The sequence below is a fragment of the Bombina bombina genome, chromosome 1 (assembly GCF_027579735.1).
Source record: "Bombina bombina isolate aBomBom1 chromosome 1, aBomBom1.pri, whole genome shotgun sequence".
Taxonomy (NCBI): Eukaryota; Metazoa; Chordata; class Amphibia; order Anura; family Bombinatoridae; genus Bombina; species Bombina bombina.
Window position 1 is genome coordinate 354,877,560 of NC_069499.1, and position 25,211 is coordinate 354,902,770.

Genomic DNA, 25,211 nt, shown 5'->3' on the forward strand with positions numbered 1-25,211 from the left:
TGCTGTAATTAGCTTTATAAACATTTTTCATATGTGCCTCATATTTATATAAATAAATATTCTGTTGTGCATGCATTTATTAATTTCAAAGAACTCAAAACTTTTTCTAAGCTAGAAGAAATATGTCTGACTGCACTATTGAGTGCACGGCTAGAGGAACTGTTGTTTTAGTTAATAGCAACAGCTGATGCTACAAGCAGGGGAAAGGAATGAGCTGAAAATTTAGTTACTACTTTGCAGTTTAAAACTGTTTAATACCTTACTTTTTTGTAATAAACCAGTATAGATCTTGCAGGCTCTGTCAATATTCAGCTCTCTTCTTACAACTGAGTATGCCACTCCCCCCTCCTTCCTCCCCCCTCTGTGTATCTACATGGAGAGGGGAGGAAGGAGGGGGGAGTGGCATGCTCCGTGTAAGAAGAGAGCTGGATAACACTGCAATTACATTTACTAGAAGATTTATGCACAAGTACAAGAAGATTTATGCACTTCTGCATAAATCATCTAGTAAATGTAATTGCAGTGTTATCCAGCTCTCTTCTTACACGGAGCATGCCACTCCCCCCTCCTTCCTCCCCTCTCCATGTAGATACACAGAGGGGGGAGGAAGGAGGGGGGAGTGGCATGCTCCGTTGTAAGAAGAGAGCTGAATATTGCCAGAGCCTGCAAGATCTATACTTGTTTCTTACAAAAAAGTAAGGTATTAAACAGTTTTAAACTGCAAAGTAGTAACTAAATTTTCAGCTCATTCCTTTCCCCTGCCTGTAGCATCAGCTGTTGCTATTAACTAAAACAACAGTTCCTCTAGCCGTGCACTTAATAGTGCAGTCAGACATATTTATTCTAGCTTAGAAAAAGTTTTGAGTTCTTTGAAATTAATAAATGCATCCACAACAGAATATTTATTTATATAAATATGAGGAACATATGAAAAATGTTAATAAAGCTAATTACAGCACTCAGACTTAGCACCACTGTGAGAGAGCATTCTGGTAATCCTTCTATAATTTTAATAACATTATCTGCCATGAACAATCACGTGACTGCTGTGTCCGTGTAGCAATATGGTGGCCTACATAGCATCACCAAGCAGCAGATCAGCAGTCTAATTAAAGACACTTTTATTGAACTGTTTGGGGTAAACTGAGCGGCAAGAATAGGGATTCATGATTACTTTGTTATTATTAGTAAATATAAGTTAGCTTAAACAATTTTTAGAAGGTGTTATAGGTCCCTTTAATCATAAGATACATTTGCAGATACAAACCCCCTATTTAAAGGGACAGCAACAAACAATTAAACAAAACAAAAAAAGTACAACAGTAAAATAAAATTAATAGTGAATACAGTATAATTAATTTACGTTACCAATGTAAAGGGAGAAACACACACACACAGTAAGCACAATATACATAATATGCGTATTGATGAAAAAATACTAGCTTACCTCCAATCTCAAAAAGTTAGTGTTTATTACATATAGACAGCTAAACCGTTGAAGTATGGATAAACTATATGACCAATAAGGAAAGTGTGCAACCTGACAATGTGTTCAAGGTGCCTATGATAATCCCATCAATGTTTGTAGTCCCTACACATAAATTGAAATGAACACAATACCAGGGAAAACTTGTCATTATTACAAGTATATAAAGCAAAACACATTGCATAAATATTTTATTTATTGCAGCCTCATTTAATAAAATAACTCAAATCCCACTCCCGATTTAAGCCTAAGGGTGAGAGTGTCTTTAATCTGTATATCCAGTACAATTCTTGCTTTAATAACAACTTGAGTCTGTCACCACCTCTAACTGGATGAAAAGCTCTATCAATAACCTGTACCCTCATGCTAAATACATTACTCATATGTGTTAAATTAAAATGTCGGGCAATAGCAGATTCTTTGACATAATCCTTAGTGTCCCTGATGTGTTCCCTTATCCTAGATCTCAATTCTCTAGTTGTTTGTCCTGTATACTGCAGGGAACAAATCTTGCACTCAAGGAGGTAGACCACATATGTGGTCCTACAATTGGCATAAAACTTGCTAGCAAACTCCTCACCTGTAACAGTGCTTTTAAAACCACTACCAATATGGAGTACACTACAGGTAATGCATGGACCTATTCCACACCTATAGGTGCCTTTTTTCCTGATCCAATCACTCTTTCCCCCCTCTCAGTGCACACTAAACTGGGAGACAACCTTGTAGACAACGGGGATGGTCTTTTCAGGACAAATTTACATTTGTCTATGAGTGGATATAGAATGGAATCATCCTTTAACATATTCAAATTTAACTCAAAATAGCACAAACTTGGAAAAACAGGTGTGGTAATCAACTAAACCATCTAATAAGCTTGGTCCTCAATATATTGGGTCTTTCCAAGTTCTATGATGGAATAATTAAGTAGCCTATCAATTAGTGTTACCAGCATCTCTAAAGATTCAACCTTCACACAAAACCGCTTTTACCAACCTACTCAAACTCCTGCTCCAGTTCAGGTAGAAGATCATATTGAGTATGAAATAACATGAATTTCGGACTCAAAACGAAAAGGTCATGGGCTTTATTACTTAGTTCACTGGAAAGGTTACCCAATTACTGACCGGGCTTGGGTACCTGCCAACGATATTCATGCCAGTACTCTTGTTTCTGCTTTTCACTGAGGGGGCCTTTGGGAGGGGGCTCTGTCACAATGCAACCTCTGTTTGTTTACGGTTGCCTAGCTACCCCTACCTTGGCAATCTTCTCGTCATCTTTTGGTGCCAGATCCCATAATTTTTTTGTGGTCATAGCTTTTTTTTTTTGCGGATGTCGAGTCATTTTTCACAGCCATTGCGTCATTGTTTTGCAGCGATCCCGTATCTGACCTCTTGCCTGCCAAGACCCTTCAGTCACATCATAGGACTTATCCAACGAGTTGGGAGAATTTTTTTTAAGCCATTTCTCAGTCTCTGGGTCCTTACCTGGACAGAGGCTAACCTCACTACTAGGAGCAATACAGTATTCTAATGCCTTTATCAGTAGTTTTTATTTATAACATGTTTTGCCTTAATTTACTCAATGATTACTTATACAAGTAACTGCATCAAATTATTTGACATTTACATATGTGCTTTATACAGAATAAAAAAGTCACTTAAGTTCTTTTTATTTGCACATCTCATGCATGGTAGCTGAAATGTGTAAGCAGAGGTACATATTTCACATTAGCATTTTACATGGGTCTTCCTAAGTTTTCATTCCATTTCACAGGAAAACCTGTTTATTAAGTGGCTTTGTACAGCTTAAACTTTACTAATATTTTACATTGAAAGAATGCAGCTGTAGTATTCCAAAACATTAGATATTAAATTTCAATCATTTAATTTTTGCGTATTTTTCAATATTAGTTCCATGTTGAATGCTGTGGTGACTGCATACACTGTGCTTCTGTGTAGCTTTGCAGAAACCCCAATAAAACCCTCAATGAGAAGCCAAATGCTACAAAAAAAACATAAATTATGCTTACCTGATAATTTCATTTTCTTCTGAAGGGAAGAGTCCACAGCTGCATTTATTACTTTTGGGAAATACAGAACTTGGCCACCAGGAGGAGGCAGACACCCCAGCCAAAGGCTTAAATACCTCCCCCCACTTCCCTCATCCCCCAGTCATTCTGCCAAGGGAACAAGGAACAGTAGGAGAAATATCAGGGTGAAAAAAAGTGCCAAAAGAACAAAAAAAGTACAGCCGTCTCAAGGCGGGAAGGAATGAAATTCCGCCACCGCAAGTAAAAGCTTAATAGGCTAAAGAATCAGCGTCTGGAAGAACTTCGAGTGAAACTCAAACCATTAATTACTTGGCACACCAGACCACAAAGGTCACACACATCTCCCAAATCCAAGAAATGGAAGTAAAGGTTCTAAGTTCCCAAGGACCAGAAGAACCATGATGCCGTCTGCAAAAACAGATCCGTATCCCAGGCGAGTAGCCCGAACCAACCAACCTCAGATTGGCACTCACAACCCTCCGTCTGGAGGGATTGCATATATACCACAGGCCTCATACTTCGGTAGGATCCGAGCCCGGAGTCTATGGAATAGGCCAAGTGACATTCAGAATCCAACCGCATTTAATCAGCACCATGAAGGTGACATGAACCCTGGTCACAGCCTAAAAAGTGTCCGACCAGTACCAGCCTGGTATAAAGACACTCCAGAACTGCTCAAGGTCCAAGAAAATTCATCCCAAAGGATCGAAAAATGAACTAGAAAAACATAATTCTAATATTCAACAAGTGCGCAACTTCCGAGGGAGTGCCCATGCGACCACTATTGCAAGTATCTGTTCCAGAAAAGAATTTTTATAAAACTAAAATCTAACTGACATGAGCTTAAGGAAAACAAATTAAACACATCCATCCGGATAAAAAAATAAAATGAAGGCAGCACCAATCGGGTGAACGCCCAAGGTGAATGAAAACGACAATGGGACCAGCCGATTAGAAGCCCCATTCACCCAAGCTCAGAACTGGAACCGAAAACATAAAGAAAAAATAAGACGTTAAGGAGATTGGCTTCTTCCCCAAACGTCATATCCATTTTGCCATCCATCTTCTAAGGCCTCGGATCCCTCGGCCCACTAGGACTGGGATCCTCCAACATTGCCAAAACATGTCTTAAAAGAACACGAAGGCAAGGCAGCCTGTAATGGAAGGCAAAATCATCCCTCACCGGATCAACCGAAGACCCTGGCTCCGAGATTAGGGCCCCTGAAGCTTCAGGGGCCAACCCTTCCCCAGAAGGCGGAACTGAATCGGGCGATCCAACGCTTGACAGGCCTTGGCTAACAGAACAGTATCTTAGAAATACTTCACTTTGGAGATATAAATGAGTCAGTGCCATAGAAATGGCCATGCGGAACTGTGCCATAACCTCTGGAGGAAACAATCCACCCTCCGAAGAAGAAGTAAAGGCCATAGGGACACCTGCGTGCGTAGCCGGGAAAGGGTCTGGGGCACACACCTAACGGGTCATGGAAACCTCGGAGGCGGATGGCTCAACGCACTCTAAGCTCCCTGAGTAGGGAGAAGAGAGTACTCTAGAATGGCAATCGGAACATAACTGATGGGCATTGATTACCCGGGCCATTTCATATTTATCACAAGATGCATTCTCCGTATCGGAGGCATCCGTGTCTCGCATATCAGAATCCACCATAATCTTGGGATAACAAAAAAGACAGAAACTAACTTGCACCCTTTAACACCCCCAATGGCTGGGGCACTCACCACCTCCTGTGAACCAGACAACCCACGAGCTAGACTCTCTTGGGCGCACACAGTCAGCATACGGAAGTGAAAAAACAACGTAACCGCACCCATCACGAAGTGCACCGTGCCAGTCACAAAAAGGGTGCGCAATCTTGAGAGATCGCATCATTAAAAGAAGGCCGTTCTGTTCCGTAAAGGTCATGAGCCTAGTCATAGCTACACATTAGCAGATAGAACCATACAACAAACACAATTAAAGTCCCCCCTGTTCAATAACCCCCCTTAGCAGATATTAACCCATGATTCCATATTAAGATAAAAGGAGTCCCACTGGGACCCTACCTTGTTTTGTCAACAATACATTCTCATTGAAATAAAATGAAACAACCCTACCAGAATCTACGCCGTGGAACAGGAGCATGGCCCTTCAAGTGTGACAGATAGTAGCCTTGCTTCTGACATGGACTTGAGTGAAGAAAGGTAGGCAGCGAAACTCGTCAGCGCTGATTACCAAGGAGCTGTTAATCTGAGTCGGGATGGGTTCGCAGGAGAACTCCCCCTGCATCTCCGGATTCTAACTTTCATCCATGCTGTCACTGAGAGGCTGACAGGATTACTTAAAACTCCAGTCCCATTGCGAAGAGTACTACCCTCCATAAGAGACTATCTCGAACTTCTGACACTTCTCTGCCAACCTCCTGTGACGAAAGGCAAAGAATGACTGGGGGATGAGGAAAGTGGGGGAGGTATTTAAGCATTTGGCTGAGGTGTCTTTGCCTCCTCCTGGTGGCCAGGTTCTGTATTTCCCAAAAGTAATGAATGCAGCTATGGACTCTTCCCTTTTAAGAAGAAAACAGGCCTAATATGCTGAATCTTAATCCAGGTGGCTAAACTAATTCAAACTCCCATGCTTCTACTGGACTGGAATGTGAAAGAAAAATAAGTCAATAAACTCACCAGATGAATTTAACGTTTTTTCACAGGAAACTCTAATAGACTAGAACAGTTGCCACAGTCAAGTATCAATTTAGTTGAACTAAGAATATAGATACAGTGTGAACTCATTATAATCAGGGTTTAAAAGATTGTGCTAGTCATTTGCTCAACAAATCATGTAATTTGTCAAGCAACTAGAAAATACCTTTAAGCTTTCAGAATAGCATTTACTGTATTTATTACACACACATCTGAGAAATCAACTCATGTAAACTCTTTTTACAGCAATAGAAAAAATACTTATCTGCTTTTTTTTATTTGTTGATTCAAACACAATGTCCTCTTTTTTGTTTATTTTTATAGAAAGGTGTTCCTTATAAGAAGAGTGACTTACAAGAAAAAAAAACAATCTTTGTGTCTGCAAAGTTTCAATAAAGAAACAGTAAAAATGTCAGAAACACAGAGGGTTTTGGGTGCTCATTATAAATCACTAGCCTTTTTTACTTAGGCATTTAAAACTCAAAGCCCCTGACATTGTGTTGTATGCAGCTTGCAGTTGAAACTTCATCTTTATACATGAGTCAGATACCATTTATCACAGGTTGTCAGCATATAAGACACAACGTTTTGAAATCAATTGTTGTGCACATGTTGTCCCCATTTAACCAGTACCTGTCACATTGGCTATTTCTGTCTGTGTATTAATTCTATATCTACTGTGTAAGACCTACTGACTGTATCCTGGTGCATCAAGACTCTACCTAGACATGTGCTGTGTCATGAAAACCTAATGATTTAGATGTTAAAGGTTACATTTCTTTAGCTTGTGTGCTAAAAACATTTGTTTTTCAGAAGAACTGTGTTGCTTTGTTTTCCCTTAGATAAGATAGAGCCCTCATAAATAGTTTGTAAGATGCACAAGAGAGAAATTTATTTCCCCAACCTTTCAGCACAGATAATGATGGAACACAGTGCCTCTATCCAGGCACTGGACTGGGGTCATTTACAGGACAACGAGCCTTCAAATATACTTTTTTAGGCATCAATATACTCCTCACAACGTAAAAGAGAGGGGGGATATTTACAAGGGCCCCCTGTAAGAAGGTTGGGTCAAGCAATTTGATATCAGAGAAACAGGTAAAAAAAATTGTGTCTAACAATACAAGTTGATCATTCTACATGTGAGTGACCATCTTTTCCTGCCAATCATCCTGGCACAGATATCTAAGCTAGTAAAGTATTGGGTTCTGTTATTTCTCCTTTTTAGTTTAAAAAAATGGTTTGCTTGTGTATAATTCTATTTGTTACCATCTTTTTATTAATAATGCACTGTGCCTCATTTTTCGCATAATAAATAATTCCTTTATTAAGTTTTTGCCTTTGTCTAATATTTGAACCATGTTACTGAAAGAGACTGGTAGTATTAATTCTGTGTTTTTATATTATTGTTTTGCTAAATTGTATTCTGGGATTTATTTTGTTAGTTTGGGTTTTCCTTAAGATTTCCCATATAATAAATCTTAAGTGGTGGCAGCTTAGAGAGAGTTTAGTGTGGGTGGCATTAAAGTGGAGTTTTGGGCATTTTTTCAAAGTCTAGGACTGACTAGAGAGTGTTGTTAACCCTGGCGCCCACTGAACTAAGTCACAGACTTGCCTGAAGTGGCTAGACTGTGACAGATTGGTTAAGGTGGAAAGGGTCAGTTAATAATTTTTGTGCCAAACAAGTGACTGGTGCAGGGTTGGTTAACCCTGGTCGTCACATGCTGTATCTGTCTTATACGTTTATCTATTATATCTGGCTTATCTATTATATCTGGCTTATCTATTATCTCTGGCTGTTGCCTGATTCACACCTCTGATGGATTCCCTCCTTTTAGCCTCCTCTTACTATGGCCTGTCTACTATTGTAAGACATTTAATGAATCTAGCAATGGTCGCCTTGTTTAAATTTAGTTTTCACTGAGAAACATTAAATCAAGGTCTAGGCCTATAGCAGGGAAACCAGTTAATATATTTAATAACAATCATAGGTACATTTTATTCCCTTTTAAAAAAGCATATCAAATAATTTATGTACAAAAATTACCCCATACTTCAGCAACCTATTCTGTAAAAAAGGTCTTGCTTAACTTTTCATTATATCCCATAATGCAATAATATAGTTTCCTTTCACTGAATTAATAAGGCATGTGGAAGATTATAAAAGAAGTAACTGACCTGTCACTGTGACATTGTAGAAAACAGAGTCATCACCAGTGTCACAGACAAACTCTCCAGAGTCCTGTGGCCATGCATGAGTGATAATGAGTTTGCAATGCCTTCCCTCCGACTCTAGCCTGACGTCCTCACTCTCCTCAACCTCCATGCCATCTTTGTACCAGCACACCTTGGCATTCTCTATGGACAATTCACAGCTTAGCACCACCTGCTCCCCACTAAAAACCTTTAGTTCCACGTCATCACTTGTATTCACAATTTTTACTGGGGGCTCTGAGTATTAAAATGAAAAAGATGTAAGAAAAGGGTTAGGTAAAAAGCACTTGGTTATTGTGCACTAATTTATTAGTCAACAGTTCATTTAACTTTTAATAATGTTGCAATTATTAAAGTGCGCCCTAAACAGGTACCATCCCGTAGGGCATGCTATTATAGCTATGACTTTTTCCAGCTGATTGGGTCTCTAGTCTCATCTTGATGTGCATTTATTAAATTGATTGCAAAACATGCACATATCCATGTCACTTTTCCATTAAGCCTACTTTAACCTGGTCAGACTAAACCAAATTCATATATAGTTTCTCAACTGTGCCACAAAAGAAATTGTCTTTGATAAACAGTTCAGCAGATATCACTAGTAGAAAGTTAAAGTAATATTTTGGCTGGAATGTTTGAGAACCTTTTCAACAGAAATAAAAACGTCTTTATACTCTATGGTAGCAGAGTTTTCCAACTTTGTTTGTAACAGTGTTATACATTGTTGCAAACACTACTGCCGTAAAGTACTAACGACACATGCATGCTCCAGAGATCTTTTGAGCCTACCTAGATTTACTCTTTCAGAAAGGATAGCAAGAGAATGAAGTACATTTGATAATAGAAGTAAATTGGAAAATTGTTTAAAATGACATGCTCTATCTGAATCCTGAAACTTTAATTTTGACTTTACTGTACTTTTACTGTACTTTACTGTAGGAAACTAACATAAAAAGACTGAGAGATATCTACTTCCGTGATGTTATTGTATCTGGATAGACCTGTATCATGGCACACATGAACTATTTCTTGAGTTCCTCTAAGGATGTCTGGGCATCCAGCGGAGTGTGGTGGGGGATAAGCACAGTATTGAGTGTGGTGATCTTAGAGACACTCTGGATGAAACATAAATTCACTAAATCTTTTTTACAGAATTACTATTAGAGGCAGCCTGCTAATCAACAATAGCAGAAACCCTTCTTTGGGTTCATAACCAAATTGACCAAAATTTCATGAAGCAAAATAAATATTGTTAATTATGTGTTGAAATATGGCAAGTACATCCAACCTTCCCCTTTCAGATTGGTTTTACATTAGAGGTAGGGTCATTAATCCTGAACAATCACCTTGTTTAATTTCAAGGAGTCAGTTTATGGGAAAAAAACTAGTTGACTCTTGAGTAAACACCGCTAAATTGTATAAGGAAGCTAAAACATTAGTTCTCGCCAACTCATCCATCAGCAGAGTTCATTAAAATGTCCTTGTATTACACCTCCCTTCTGCATTAAATAACCAAATGGATGTAGAGATTGTTGAATAATTACATTTTATAGACAAAACTTACTCCCAAGCATTAGTTATAAACTTACAAAAGTTGCCCGGTCCTAAGCAACAGCGAGGCAAATTTACAGTTAGTAATACATTTGTGTAGAGGCAGAAATGTATGGTATATTATTGCCATAGACAACTTACTATACCAGAAATTTCATTTGGACTACATTTATACATCTTGCATACAGTTAAAGGGACACTGAACCCAATTTTTTCTTTCGTGATTCAGATAGAGCATGCAATTTTAAGCAACTTTCTAATTTACTCCTATTATCAATTTTTATTCGTCCTCTTGGTATCTTTATTTGAAAAAGAATGCATCTAAGCTTTTTTGGTTCATAACCCTGGACAGCACTTTTTTATTGGTGGATGAATGGTATCTTTATTTGAAAAAGAATGCATCTAAGCTTTTTTTGGTTCATAACCCTGGACAGCACTTTTTTATTGGTGGATGAATGTATCCACCAATCAGCAAGAACAGCCCAGGTTGTCCACTGAAAATGGGCCAGCATCTAAACTTACATTCTTGCATTTCAAATAAAGATACCAAGAGAATGAAGAACATTTGATAATAGGAGTAATTTAGAAAGTTGCTTAAAATCCCATGCTCTATCTGAATCACAAAAGAAAACATTTGGGTTCAGTGTCCCTTTAAAGATAATTTTGGTAGAATACCATTTAACTATTTTAAAGGTCAAAAAGAGTGCATTGGATTAACCCCTGGTCTGCCAGAGCAGACTACAATACCTGGGGACAGTCTACTTGAAAAATGTTATTGTTTAAAAAGATAGATAATGACTTTTTTACCCATTCCCCGGTTTTGCATAACCAACACATTTATATTACTATATTTTTTACATCTGTGATTACCTTGTATCTAATCCTCTGCAGACAGCCAACTAATTTGAGTGCTTTTTACAAACTTGCATTTTAGCTCTGATCCATGCTCCATGGGAAAGAGCACAATGTTAGATATATGGCACACATTAACTAGCACTGTTTGGCTGTGAAAAACTATAAAATGTAGTGATGTCGCGAACATAAAAATTTTGGTTCACGAACCGGTGAACCGGGCGAACCGCCATAGACTTCAATAGGCAGGCGAATCTTAAAACCCACAGGGACTCTTTCTGGCCACGATAGTGATGGAAAAGTTGTTTCAAGGGGACTAACACCTGGACTGTGGCATGCCGGAGGGGGATCCATGGCAAAACTCCCATAGAAAATTACATAGTTGGTGCAGAGTCTGGTTTTAATCCATAAAGGGCATAAATCACCTAACATTCCTAAATTGTTTGGAATAACGTGCTTTAAAACATCAGGTATGATGTTGTATCGATCAGGTAGTGTAAGGGTTACGCCCGCTTCACAGTGCGCAGTGTAGGTGATATACCTGCCCTGACCATGCTTTGCAGGTATCAGTGGTCAGATGGACCCTTGCCCCAACACTGTGTGCCAGACATGCCATTATAGCAGACTTATATGGCTTTGGCGTTGCTTTTTGGTAATTAGAAGGCTGCTAAATGCCACTGCGCACCACACGTGTTTTATGCCCAGCAGTGAAGGGGTTAATTAGGGAGCATGTAGGCAGCTTGTAGAGTTAATTTTAGCTTAAGTGTAGTGTAGTAGACAACCCAAAGTATTGATCTGGGCCCATTTTGGTATATTTAATGCCACCATTTCACCGCCAAATGCGATCAAATAAAAAAAAAATTGTTCACTTTTTCACAAACTTTAGGTTTCTCACAGAAATTATTTACAAACAACTTATGCAATTATGGCATAAATGGTTGTAATGCTTCTCTGTGATCCCCTTTGTTCAGAAATAGCAGACTTATTGGCTTTGGCGTTGCTTTTCGTTAGTTAGAAGGCTGCTAAATGCCACTGTGCACCACATGTGTTTTATGCCCAGCAGTGAAGGCGTTAATTAGGGAGCATGTAGGCAGCTTGTAGAGTTAATTTTAGCTTAAGTGTAGTGTAGTAGACAACCAAAAGTATTGATCTAGGCCCATTTTGGTATATTTCATGCCACCATTTCACCGCCAAATGCGATCAAATTTAAAAAAAAATTACATTTTTTCGCAATTTTAGGTTTCTCACTGAAATTATTTACAAACAGCTTGTGCAATTATGGCACAAATGGTTGTAAATGCTTCTCTGGGATCCCCTTTCTTCAGAAATAGCAGACATATATGACTTTGGCGTTGCTTTCTGGTAATTAGAAGGCCGCTAAATGCTGCTGCACATCACATGTGTATTATGACTACCAGTGAAGGGGTTAATTAGGTAGTTTGTAGGGAGCTTGCAGGGTTAATTTTAGCTTTAGTGTAGAGATCAGCCTCCCACCTGACACATCAGACCCCCTGATCCCTCCCAAACAGCTCCCTTTCCTCCCCCACCCCACAATTGTCCCCGCAATCTTAAGTACTGGCAGAAAGTCTGCCAGTACTAAAATAAAAGGTTTTTCAATTTTTTTTTAATTTTTGTTTTAGCATATTTACATATGCTGTGGTGTAGCATCCCCCCTTAGCCCCCAACCTCCCTGATCCCCCCCAAAACAGCTCTCTAACCCTCCCCATCTGCCTTATTGGCGGCCATCTTGGGTACTGGCAGCTGCCTGCTATTATTTCACAGTCAAAAAAGTGTTGTGTTTTTTTAAATGTACACTACTGTTACACCAGATATGAGTGGTGGCACTGGGCAAGTGGGCACAGTATACGCTGTGAGCCTGACACACACGCTGGCAGGCAGACAACTGCAATTTACACAGGAAAAAAAAAAAGCAGACTGATGTTCTAGCCCTTAAAAGGGCTTTTTGGGGTGCTGTCCTTACAGCAGAGATCAGATGAGTCCTTCAGGACTGTAGTGGACACTGAATACACTTGCCTAGCTATCGATTTCCCTATTAAATCAGCAGCAGCTACACTGTTCCTCCTCTCACTAAGAATGCAGCTTCCGAATGAATCTAAAATGGATGCTGTCCAGGAGGTGGTAGGGTCTGGGAGGGAGGGTCTGCTGCTGATTGGCTGTAATGTGTCTTCTGACTGTGAGGTACAGGGTCAAAGTTTTCTCAATGATGAGGAATAGGGGGCGGACCGAACATCGCATATGTTCGCCGTCCGCGGCGAACACGAACATGCTATGTTCGCCGGGAACTATTCGCCGGCGAACTATTCGCAACATCACTAATAAAATGCACTGAGATAAGAGACGGCCTGCAAGAAACAGGCAGAGATTTAGAGGTTATGAAGTATATTAATATAACATTGGTTCTGTAAAGCCGGGGAATGGAAAATAAAAGGATTATCTATCTTTTTAAACAATAAAAAAGTCAAGTATAGTGTCATCCAATTCCTGTAGTGAAGCAGATCAACATCAGAGTGCTTCTCAACAAGCACATTGTGTAAAAACACTTTAACCTATTATCAATTTACTACTCTGACCTTGTGTACCACAGACAACACATTTTTAAAGTGTATTTGTTTGATACAAAAGGTCAGTGCCATCTCTACATAGTTGATAGAACAGCTCTCATATAATTGATGATTTAGACAGTGCACCTTCAGTAAGTATCTTTATGCACTGGCCTTAAAGGGATACTGAACACAATTTTTTTCTTTTATGATTCAGGTATTCGTTATCTTTGTATCTTTATTTGAAAAAGCTTAGCAGCCAGCCCATTTTTGATTCAGCAATAAGCAATAAGCAAGTGCTACCCAGGTGCTGAACCAAAGATGGGTTGGCTTGTTAGTTTACATTCCTGCTTTTTCAAATAAAGATACCAAGAGAAAGGTATGGGTTTCTGTACTTCTTTAAAAAAAAACATTTCTAAGTAAGGTAAAAACAAGACTTTATAAATACATTTATTATAGTTGCATAGTATTTATAATATACAGAAAAGTTGCAATATTCAAAATTTAATTACATTATTACTGTGCATTAGTGAGTTGCATACACATTACTTTTAAAATAAGCCTTTTTTTGGCAAGTAAATAGCAAAATTCAGTATTGTTATGTTTAAAAATGCACTTCTTTTATATAAAAAAGCGTAGTGAAATGTAATGTGTCTCTCTCTAAAATATGTGTATGTATGAGTCAGAGCTGAGCCCTCCGCCCTTGGGATTGCATAATTTTTGCAACCATTAAGATAGAGTAGGGCTCTGTTTTGTCATTCAGGTTCCCTCATTTAACATTGATTAGTTAATTATTTAAAAGGGACACTGAACCCAATTTTTTTCTTTCATGATTCAGATAGAGCATGACATTTTAAGCAACTTTCTAATTTACTCCTATTATCAAATTTTCTTAATTCTCTTGGTATCTTTATTTGAACTGCAGGAATGTAAATTTAGATGCCGGCCCATTTTTGGTGACAACCTGGGTTGTTCTTGCTGATTGGTGGATAAATTCATCCACCAATAAAAAAGTGCTGTCCAGAGGTCTGAACCAAAAAAACTTAGATGCCTGATAATAGAAGTAAATTAGAAAGTTGCTTAAAATATCATGCTCTATCTGAATAATGAAAGAAAAAAATTGGGTTCAGTGTCCCTTTAAACAGGGATTCAAAAAAGTGTACATTTTGATGCCTTTTTCCTATGCTGTAGAGCTGAGAAGGATTGCTGGGGATCTTAACCTGGACAAGGGTAACAATGGATGAGGTGGGAGTTGAAATAGTTTCATGGGAGTTTCATGTGGGTGAGATAGGATTTGCAATGATATTGAGGCTCCAATGTGTAGGGGTTGCATTGGTGAGGTGGGAACTTTTAAGGGGGGTCTTTTATTGGATAGAGCTCATGATGGCATATCCATTGGCTAAGTCCATTTGTTAAGTGGAAAGAAGCTGGTCAGGGATAATATGTGGAGTCAGTTTTGTGCCTTCACTATCTCCTTGGTTGCATCACCATTGATTTTTTTGTGGTGTTTTATCAGAACTGATGCATTTATTTACCAAGCCTGTCTCTTTGCTGACATTGAGACCATGATGGTTGTATGCTAAAGTGATACAAAGGGTGCATTTTACTACATTTTATTCCTAGATATCTGAACTATTTGCTTGTACAGGGATTCTTCTTTTGTTTACTTATTTAGAATCGTGTTAGCTTGGATGTCTGACCCTTACCTGTATTTTGTTTCTGCTTATGCCTGCTACTGTAACCTAGGCCTGACCACCTGGAAACCTGACCTTTACCTGGATTTTGACCTTCATTTTGCCTCCTGATTTGGTACCTGAGTATCCAGTATTGTCTCTGACCTTTGAGTGTTTGACCATTCTGCTTCTGTGTGCTGGACTGCCCTGTCTGACTACACCACCTGCCTGTGCTTTCCCACATTACTTGCATCTACAGTAGCTATCTATCATCCACTATTTAGAGATAATGATTCTTCTGATAGTACTGGTGGGTCACATCCTACGGGTTATCCAGGGCATTTGGGTTGGTTTCTTACATCTCATCTCAATCCATACGTTCTCTTCTGAGATTTTATATCAGTTAATGTTTAGTTATTTAACAGAGTTAATATGATGGGAGAATTTAGAGAGTGCAGACGTTAATACTGTGAATGTGATGTTAATATGACACTGACATGTATATTTAACTCCACACAGCATCTAATATAACCACCAGGGTGTAAATTAGTCATGAAATATTTCTTAGAGCAGTGCTATTTTAATTCTGATAAAGGCTTTTACTGGCATCAAATGTAGAAAATACTGATGTTCCAAAATATAGTGTTGACAAGTAAATCAGGCAGTTACAGATATAATGTTTTTAGTTGCAGTAGCATTGTAACAATTATTATTTTATCATAGTTTAACAAGCAGACACTGTGTTTATTTAGATGCAAGACTGAAACTCACTGAGTTAACTTGCAATGTATAGTACATTTGGATCAGTAGCAGATCTACTCAACAGAGGGCCCTGGTGCAAACACTTTAGTGGGCCCTGCCAAAGGTAACTCAGTAGTAGGCAACAGTAATGCACATGCTGCTCTGTATGATGGTTTTGGGCATATATAGAAGGGCCTGTAATCTGCACTATTAAAAGGCTCCTCTGCATTAGGATTGTACACATTTTGCACACGTCTATGTATAGGATGGCTGTTATGGGCCCCACAGCACTTGGGCCCTGGTGCCACTGCACCTGCTGCACCAATGGTAGTTCTGCCCCTGATTATGATCACTAATGCTATACATAGTGCCTGCTACTACACATGCATTGGGATTCCTAGCAGTCTAGTACAGAATATGAGGTTTATTGGACTATATTGTACTGAGTATTGGTCTAACAAATACAGTTCATTGGTCTAGCAAGCTTTTTAAATAGGCTGGCATTGGGCACAAGTTATAACCCCTCTTGGTCTAAGGTAGTGACTACTTACCTTCCTATTATGTACCCTCTTAATATGAAGGCTGCCTGAGCAGGAGATGTACAGGAATAAAATAACAACGTACAAAGTATTGTATCATGTCCGCCGCACATCGATAAATGCAGACAGCATACGCTGTCTGCATTTATCATTTGCATACGCTGTCTGCATTTATCATCTGCATACGCTGTCTGCATTTATCATCTGCATACGCTGTCTGCATTTATCATCTGCATACGCTGTCTGCATTTATCAGTTCTTGTGAACTGCTGGTGCAATGCCGCCCCCTACAGATTTGTGGCCAATCGGCCGCTAGCAAGGGGTGTCAATCAACCCGATCATATTCGATCAGGGTTGATTTCTGTCTGCTGCCTCAAAACAGGCGGACAAGTTATGGAGCAGCGGTCTTTAGACCGCTGCTTCATAATTTCTGGTACCGGCGAGCCTTCAGACGGAACTTGATAAATATGCCCCTTAGCTGCCACTGATGCATTTCAGTGCCCTACAAATGTTAAAAATACACCATACACCCAAGCCAGGTCTCAGCCTGCATAAATTCAGGCACAGTATTGCAAGCACACATCTGGTGGGAAATGGAAAGTGTTGTAAAAATGCTGAACTCACTGCTGCCTACAAGCAGGAAGCATGCAATCTTAAAGGGATATGAAACCCAATTTTTTTCTTTCATGATTCAGATAGAGCATGCAATTTTAAACAACTTTCTAATTTACTCCTATTATCATTTTTTTTTTCTTTGTTCTCTTGGTATCTTTATTTGAAAAGTCAGGAATGTAAGTTTAGGAGCTGGCCCAATTTTTTTTTGGTTCAGCACCTGGGTAGCGCTTACTGATTGGTGGCTACATGTAGCCATCAATCAGCATACACATTCCAGTTGCTGAACCAAAATCGGGCCAGCTCCTAAACTTACATTTTTGCTTTTTCAAATAAAGATACCATGACAACGAAGACAAAGTTGCTTAAAATTGCCTGCTCTGTCTGAATCATGACAGAGAAAAATTGGGTTTCATATCCCTTTAACATAAGTCAGTTTTTCAAGGTTAAAGCAATGTAAAAAGTATTTGCAACAATATTTAAAGCAATGTTGTACATAGTTGCAAACAATGCATCCATAGAATGCTCAAGGTGCTTGTACACTCCAAATGGTTATAATGCTACTGCAGTTAAAGGGATATGAAACTCAAGTTTTTTTCAAGGTTCAGATGAAGCCTACAATTTCAACCGACTTCAAATGAAACTTCTATTATGTAATTTGCTTTGTTTTCTTGGTATCCTTTGCTGAAAAGCAAACCTAAGTAGATTTAGGAGCTGGGAGCTTTCAGCTCATTGGTGTCTTCACATATATATCATTGGGTTACCGATTTTTTGCAGCTATCTCCAAGTAATGCAGTGCTGCTTGTTCAATAAAGAATACCAAGAGAATGAAGCAAAATTGATAATACAAGTAAATTGAAACATTGTTTAAAATGGTATGCTCTATCTGAGGGGGTAATCGAAGAGGAGGTCATTTTATTTATTTATTTTAAAACTTAAGATATTACTTAAAGGGCCAGTAAACCTAAAAAATACATAGTGCAGAATTATATAACATTATATTAGTGTTAGCTTTATGCAATCTAATATTCCCTGTGAATTTTTATAAAAAAGACTGTTTTTCAGACCCAGCTGTCTAGTCACAGCCCAGCCCGACCATTACACTCAGTGAAGCTTGCTCCCGCTGTCAGACAGAGCAGGAGCGAGCTGCACTGAGTGTAATGGCGCGGTCGGGCCGGGCTGTGACTAGACAGCTGGCCCGATGCGCTCTGTGATAAAAACAGACCCGCTCAGTAGAGCACAAAGAGTCTGAAAAACTGTCTTTTTTATAAAAATTCACAGGGAATATTAGATTGCATAAAGCTAACGCTAATATAATGTTATATAATTCTGCACTATGTGCAGAATTATATAACATTATTTTTTAGGTTTACTGGCCCTTTAAAGGGACAGTCTAGTAAAAAATAAACATTCATGATTCAGAAAGGGCATGTAATTTTAAACAACTTTCCAATGTATTTTTATCAACAATTTTGCTTTGTTCCTTTGGTATTCTTAGTTGAAAGCTAAACCTAGGAGGCTCATATGCTTATTTATTAGCCCTTGAAGTCCGCCTCTAATCTGAATGCATTTTGACAAAACAATTACAGTTAGAGGGCATTAGTTCATGTGTGCCATACAGATAACAGTGTGCTCATGCACATGGAGTTACATAGGAGTCAGCACTGATTGGCTAAAATGCAAGCCTGTCAAAAGAACTGAGATAAAGGGGCAGTCTACAGAGGCTTAGATACAAGGTAATCACAGAGGTAAGAAGTATATTAATATAACAGTGTTGTTTATACAAAACTGGGGAATGGGTAATAAAGAGATTATCTATCTTTTCAAACAATAACATTTCTGGTGTAGACTGTCCCTTTAAGTTTTAAGAGGTGTGTAAAACATAAAATAATAACCTTTTATTGGTCACTGACCTTTTACTGTCACATTGTAGAAGACAGAGTCGTCTCCAGCATCACATACAAACTCCCCTGAATCCTGAGGTTCTGCATTGAGGATCACCAGCCTGCGTCGCTTCCCATCTGACTCCAGCCTGATGCGCTCACTCTCTTGCAGCTCCATGCCGTCACGGTACCAGCGCACTATGGCATTTTCTCTGGACACCTCACAGCTCAGCAACACCTGCTCCCCACTCAGACACTTCATCTCCAAATCATCACTTGTGTTCACAATCTTCACAGGGGGCTCTGGAGAAAGTCACATGGTGAAGGGGGGAAATAGTTTGGCTTTTATTCTGGACCAGAACAAGAATCGGCATTATCCTATTCATGGAGAACATATTGAAACATGGTTGTCAGAAGTATCTAAATCTGCACTGTTTCTACACATAGGATGCTAAGAGCTTGCTAGTCTTGCAGTGAGAGACTTTAGAGCTGATTGTGCCTCCTGTAGTAACTGCAGTCCTGTCCTGAAAGCTGAGCACTGGAAGCAAGAAAACCAGCATCATGGCAGTTGCTAACAGCATTCCTCTGCCTGAGGCAATGAGGGTGAGTGGGGATTGCAGTAGTAACTGGGACAACTTCAGAGCTGAGTTTGAATATTACTCCTTAGCCACAGGGTTAAATGAAAAGCCTGCAGCAGTGCAAGCAGCTACACTGTGGAGGGTGATGGGCAGTGAATGCCACCATATTTACAAGCATACAGTATCTTACAAAAGTGAGTACACCCCTCACATTTTTGTAAATATTTTATTACATCTTTTCATGTGTCAACACTGAAGAAATGACACTTTGCTACAATGTAAAGTAGTGAGTGTACAGGCTGTATAACAGTGTAAATTTGCTGTCCCCTCAAAATAACGAAACACACAGCCATTAATGTCTAAACCGTTGGCAACAAAAGTGAGTACACCCCTAAGTGGAAATGTCCAAGTTGGGCCCAATTAGCTATTTTCGCTTCCCGGTGTCATGTGACTCGTTAGTGTTACAAGGTCTTAGGTGTGAATGGCGAGCAGGTGCGTTAAATTTGGTATTATCGTTCTCACACTCTCTCATACTGGTAACTGGAAGTTCAACATGGCACCTCATGGCAAAGAACTCTCTGAGGAACTGAAAAAAAGAATTGTTGCTCTACATAAAGATGGCCTGGGCTATAAGAAGGCCAAGACCCTGAAACTGAGCTGCAGCACGGTGGGCAAGACCATACAGCGGTTTCATAGGACAGGTTCCACTCAGAGCAGGCCTCGCCATGGTCAACCATAGAAGTTGAGTGCAGGTGGGAAATAGGCGTATGAGTGCTGCCAGCATTGCAGAGGTTGAAGGGGTGGGGGTCAGCCTGTTAGTGTTCAGACCATACGCCGCACACTGCATCAAATCGATCTGTATGGCTGTCGTCCCAGAAGGAAGCCTCTTCTAAAGATGATGCACAAGAAAGCCCGCTGAAAACAAGCAGACTAAGGACATGGATTACTGGAACCATGTCCTGTGGTCCAAGGAGACCAAGATAAACTTATTTGGTTCAGATGGTGTCAAGCGTGTGTGGCAGCAACCAGGTGAGGAGTACAAATACAAATGTGTCTTGCCTACAGTCAAGCATGGTGGTGGGAGTGTCATGGTCTGGGTCTGTATGAATGCTGCTGGCACTGGGAAGCTACAGTTCATTGAGGGAACCATGAATGCCAACATGTACTGTGACATACTGAAGCAGAGCATGATCCCCTCCCTTCGGAGACTGGGCCACAGGGCAGTATTCCAACATGATAACGACCCAAAACACACCTCCAAAATGACCACTGCCTTGCTAAAGAAGCTGAGGGTAAAGGTGATGGACTGGTAATGCATGTCTCCAGACCTAAACCCTATTGAGCATCTGTGGGGCATCCTCAAACGGAAGGTGGGGGAGCCAAAGGTCTCTAACATACACCAGCTCCGTTATGTCGTCATGGAGGAGTGGAAGAGGACTCCAGTGGCAACCTGTGAAGCTCTGGTGAACTCCATGCCCAAGAGGGTTAAGGCAGTACTGGAAAATAATGGTGGCCACACAAAATATTGACACTTTGGGCCCAATTTGGACATTTCCACTTAGGGGTGTACTCACTTTTGTTGCCAACGGTTTAGAGGGTAATGGCTGTGTGAGTTATTTTGAGGGGACAGCAAATTTACACTGTTATACAGGCTATACACTCACTACTTTACATTGTAGTAAAGTGTCATTTCTTCAGTGTTGTCACATAAAAAGATATATTAAAATATTTACAAAAATGTGATGGGTGTACTCACTTTTGTGAGATACTGTAATTTGATCCTCACAGAGGAGCAAAAGAGTGACTCTAAAGCCATCCTAGATGCATTAGAAGCTTGTTTCAGGCCTTCTAAAACTGTCATATATGAAAAATATATATTTGGCAGCAGCAAGCAAGAAGGTTGAAGCAATAGAAAACTTTGTCACACAGCTAAGAGAAAAAGCTGAAAGCTGTGAGTATGGCTCTTTGAGAGATGAACTTATTAGTGACAAAATAGTTCTAGGTATCAATAGTGAAAGCACACGCCGCTGCTTATTGAGGGAACATGATTTAAACCTACAAGCAGCAATTGAGATATGTAGTACTGAGGAACTTACTGACAAACATATGAGAGCTATGGAGCAGGAACAACAGACTGACAGTATTAATACAGCCTCCAAGCAACAGCTAAGCTTGTAAAACTACCAGCACAAAAATCACCTACGCAGCTCACCTATGAGCAAGCCAGCATCCTGCAAGTACTGTGGCAATGTGCATGTACGAGAGAAAGAAAAGTGCCCTGCTTATGGGAAAATCTGTAGAGCATGTGGCAGACTAAATCATTTTGCTGGAGTATGTCTGTCAAGTAGAATAGAAGCAAGAAAGCTGCACACAATTGAGCAAACGTCAGATTCTGGCACCTAGGGCACCTCTTCAGCCTAGTAGCACCACATTGAAGTTATATTCAGGGGAACTAATGGAATCATTGGGACTTTTCCAAACAGAATGCAGCATACGTGAATGTATTCACAAACTTGAATTTGAGATTGTTGAAGCCAATCAGAAACTGCTATTGTCTGGTTCAACATGTGAGTGCCTGGGTCTGATGCAGTTCACCATTCCTGCTGAGCTACACAATGTCGATAATAAGCATGCAAAATCCCTGACTAGGCCACTGACAAAACAGCAAACCCTCAGTGTCTATAGTGATGTTTTTGATGGCCCAGTAGTATATGTTCCAGGAGAGGTGCATTTTAAACTTGATCCTACTATTCCACCAGTACAATGTGCCCCATGCAATGTGCCAGTAGCCATTAAGCCGCAGGTCAAAGTGCAACTGGATAAGTATGAAGCTGAAGGATATCTTACTTCAGTATCAGAGTCTACGGATTGTATAAGCAACATGGTAGTTATTAGAAAGCCAGAGAAGATCAGAATTTGCATTGATCCCAAGTTTCTGAACATGGCCCTGAAACGGTCACACTACTTAATACCAAAACTTGACAACATTGTGCACAAACTACCCAAAGCACAGGTTTTTATGCTTGTTGATGCGAGAGATGCCTTTTTACAGTCCAAACTGGATGAAAAGGGTAGCTACATGACCACCTTCTGGACTCCTTGGGGCAGAAAGAGATGGCTCAAACTGCCATTTGGAGTCTCTGTAGCACCGGAGGTGTATCAGCGAAAGCAGCATGAACTATTATGTGGGCTCCACGAACTTGAGCCAATAGCCAATGACATTCTTATAGTTGGCTGTGGTGATACAGATGAAGAAGCTGAGCATGACCATGTTGAGAAGCTTACTGCGCTACTGGATAGTTGCAGGCAGGGGTTGCTGAGACTCAGCTTAAAGAAATTGCAGTTCAAGGTGCAAGAAGCTTGTTTCTATGGACATATCCTGTCCTCACAAGGCTTAAAAGCTGACCCATATTAGATTAGAGCCATTGTGGACATGCCACAGCCTGGTGATGACAAAGCGGTACAGCGTTTTATTGGCTTTGTCACATACCTAGCAAAATTCATGTCGCACTTGTCTGAGGTGTGTCAGGCATTGAGAAGACTTCTGGACAAAGATGCAGTTTGGCACTGACTTCCCAAGCATGACCAGGCAGTGGAGGAGATAAAACGCTTGGTCACTGCTGCCCCGGTGTTGAAATATTATGATGTCTCAAAGCCTGTTACAATACAAAGTGACTCAAGCAAAAATGGCCTAGGATGTTGTCTATTGCAAGAAGGTGAGTCAGTTGCATATGTGTCCCAAGCTCTTTCGTCAGTCGAGCAGAATTATGCTCAAATTGAAAATTAATGTTTAAGCATTGTGTTTGCTTGCCAGTATTTTCATTATTATCTTTATGGCCGGGATACAATCAAAGCTGAAACTGATAACAAACCGCTAATAGCCATATTCAAAAAGTCCCTTTTATGTGTTCCCAAGCATTTGCAGAGCATGATGCTTACATTGCAGCATTACAACCTTAATGTTGTCTACAAGCCAGGATGTGAAATGTATATCAGTGATACCCTTAGCAGAGCTACAATGGATCATGTGGCACCCAGAGGTGAGCATGAGCATCATACAGTTTGTTTGCTGCAATAGGAACAACATGTATTTGCTGAAGTCAATCAAGCAGAATAACTTAATGTCACGGATCAGCGGCTACATCAGCTCATACAGCACACAGACAGAGATGCAACTTCACAAGCACTGAAGTCTATTGTTCTGAGTGGGTGGCCAGAGGAAAAGGATGCAGCACCTGCAATTGTGAAGGAATATTGGTCCTTCAGAGATGAGATCAGCGTACAAAATGGTATCTTATACAAAGGTCCAAGAGTCATAGTACCAAAGTCACTAAGAGTAGAGATGTTATTATGCATACACTCAAGCCACATTGGGGGTGAGGCATGCTACAGACAAGCTTGTGATACTCTTTACTGGTCCAAAATGCAAGGTGAAATCAAAGACTTTGTCAGCAATTGTCCCACTTGCAATGAATATGCACACTTGCAAAAAAAAGAAACTATGATGTCACATGAGATACCTACACGTCCTTGACAGATCATCAGTATGGACTTATTCAACTACGCAGTATCTGATATAAGTCGATCATTACTCAGACTTCTGGGAAATAAAACTTCTTCCTGACTTATCCACTGAAACTACAGTTAAGAGGTGCAAGGCTCAGTTTGCACGTCATGGACAACCAGATAAAGTGATCTCTGAATATGGCCCTCAGTTTGCAAGTTTATAATTCAGGAAATTTGCCTCTGAATGGGAGTTTGAGCATGTGACCGCAAAGCTGAATCTGCAGTGAAGATTGTTAAAAATGTATGCAAGAAAGCACAAAGTGATGGTAAAGCCCCGTGGAAGGCCATCTTACATTGGAGAAACACTCCAACCGAGGGCATGGATAGTAGTCCGGCACAGAGACTGGTGTGAAAGAGATTAAAGACCTTCTTACCAGTTGACAACAAGCTACTTGAACCCTCTGTGATACATGGTATACCAGAAAAGATACGACTTAAGAGGCAAGCGTTCAAGGCATGCTATGACACATCTGCCAGAGATTTGCCTAAATTGAATATTGCGAAAGAAATCCATATGAAACCACCGTCTGGAGATCGAACAAGTCATTGAAGAATGGGTACCTGTCTGCAAAAAGTTGCACCACGCTCCTATCTTGTGGACATTGAAGGAACCCTCTATCGCCGCAATCGTGTGAATCTGCGAGTGGCTGAGCAGCCTGATTCTCAATATCCAGTTGACAGACCAGACTCATCTGGTATTGCAAGGGCACACTCACCCATTGGCGGTAAGGAATGAACAGTCCTGAGCAAGCAGGTATACCTGATGGCAGTCAAGCTCAGAGCATGCCAGCAAGTATTGAGAAGAGCCCAGTAACCGCAGAAAGGACTAAAACTCTTTGTAGAAGGAGGACCAGTCTTCACCCGTAGTGGCAGACATTCACAACCGCCTAAGAGACTTAACCTGTAAAATGTGTTATTACAAGGACTCATCTGAATTTCACAATGTTGATTTATTGACACTAAAAGAGGGAGATGTTATGGGTGTTATGTTTAGTTTATATGCAACTATATGATTTATTTATATTGCACTTGTTTCCTGTTTTGCATTTCCTGTACCTGTTGGTTCTCTTCTAAGATCATGGCTTCTGTACACTGATGCCTTGTACAGTGATTATTTACACCACATGAAACACATATGTTTGACTACATTTTCAGGTTCCCTACAGACTTTTCTTATCTGTCCAAACTACATATTTCTAACCAGG

The 25,211-nt window shown here is 40.0% G+C and overlaps 1 protein-coding gene across 8 annotated transcripts in view; it reads right to left on the bottom strand.

The window, feature by feature from the left end:
* Positions 1-25,211, bottom strand: part of OBSL1 (obscurin like cytoskeletal adaptor 1) — a 320,332-nt gene that overhangs the window by 206,785 nt on the left and 88,336 nt on the right. For all 8 annotated transcript variants that reach the window (XM_053698211.1, XM_053698216.1, XM_053698210.1 and 5 more), the window contains 2 exons: positions 18,893-19,165; positions 8,415-8,687 (listed from right to left, as the gene is read on the bottom strand). In XM_053698211.1, the coding sequence (XP_053554186.1) occupies positions 8,415-8,687; positions 18,893-19,165 (546 nt within the window). The remainder of the gene's footprint in view (positions 1-8,414; positions 8,688-18,892; positions 19,166-25,211) is intronic.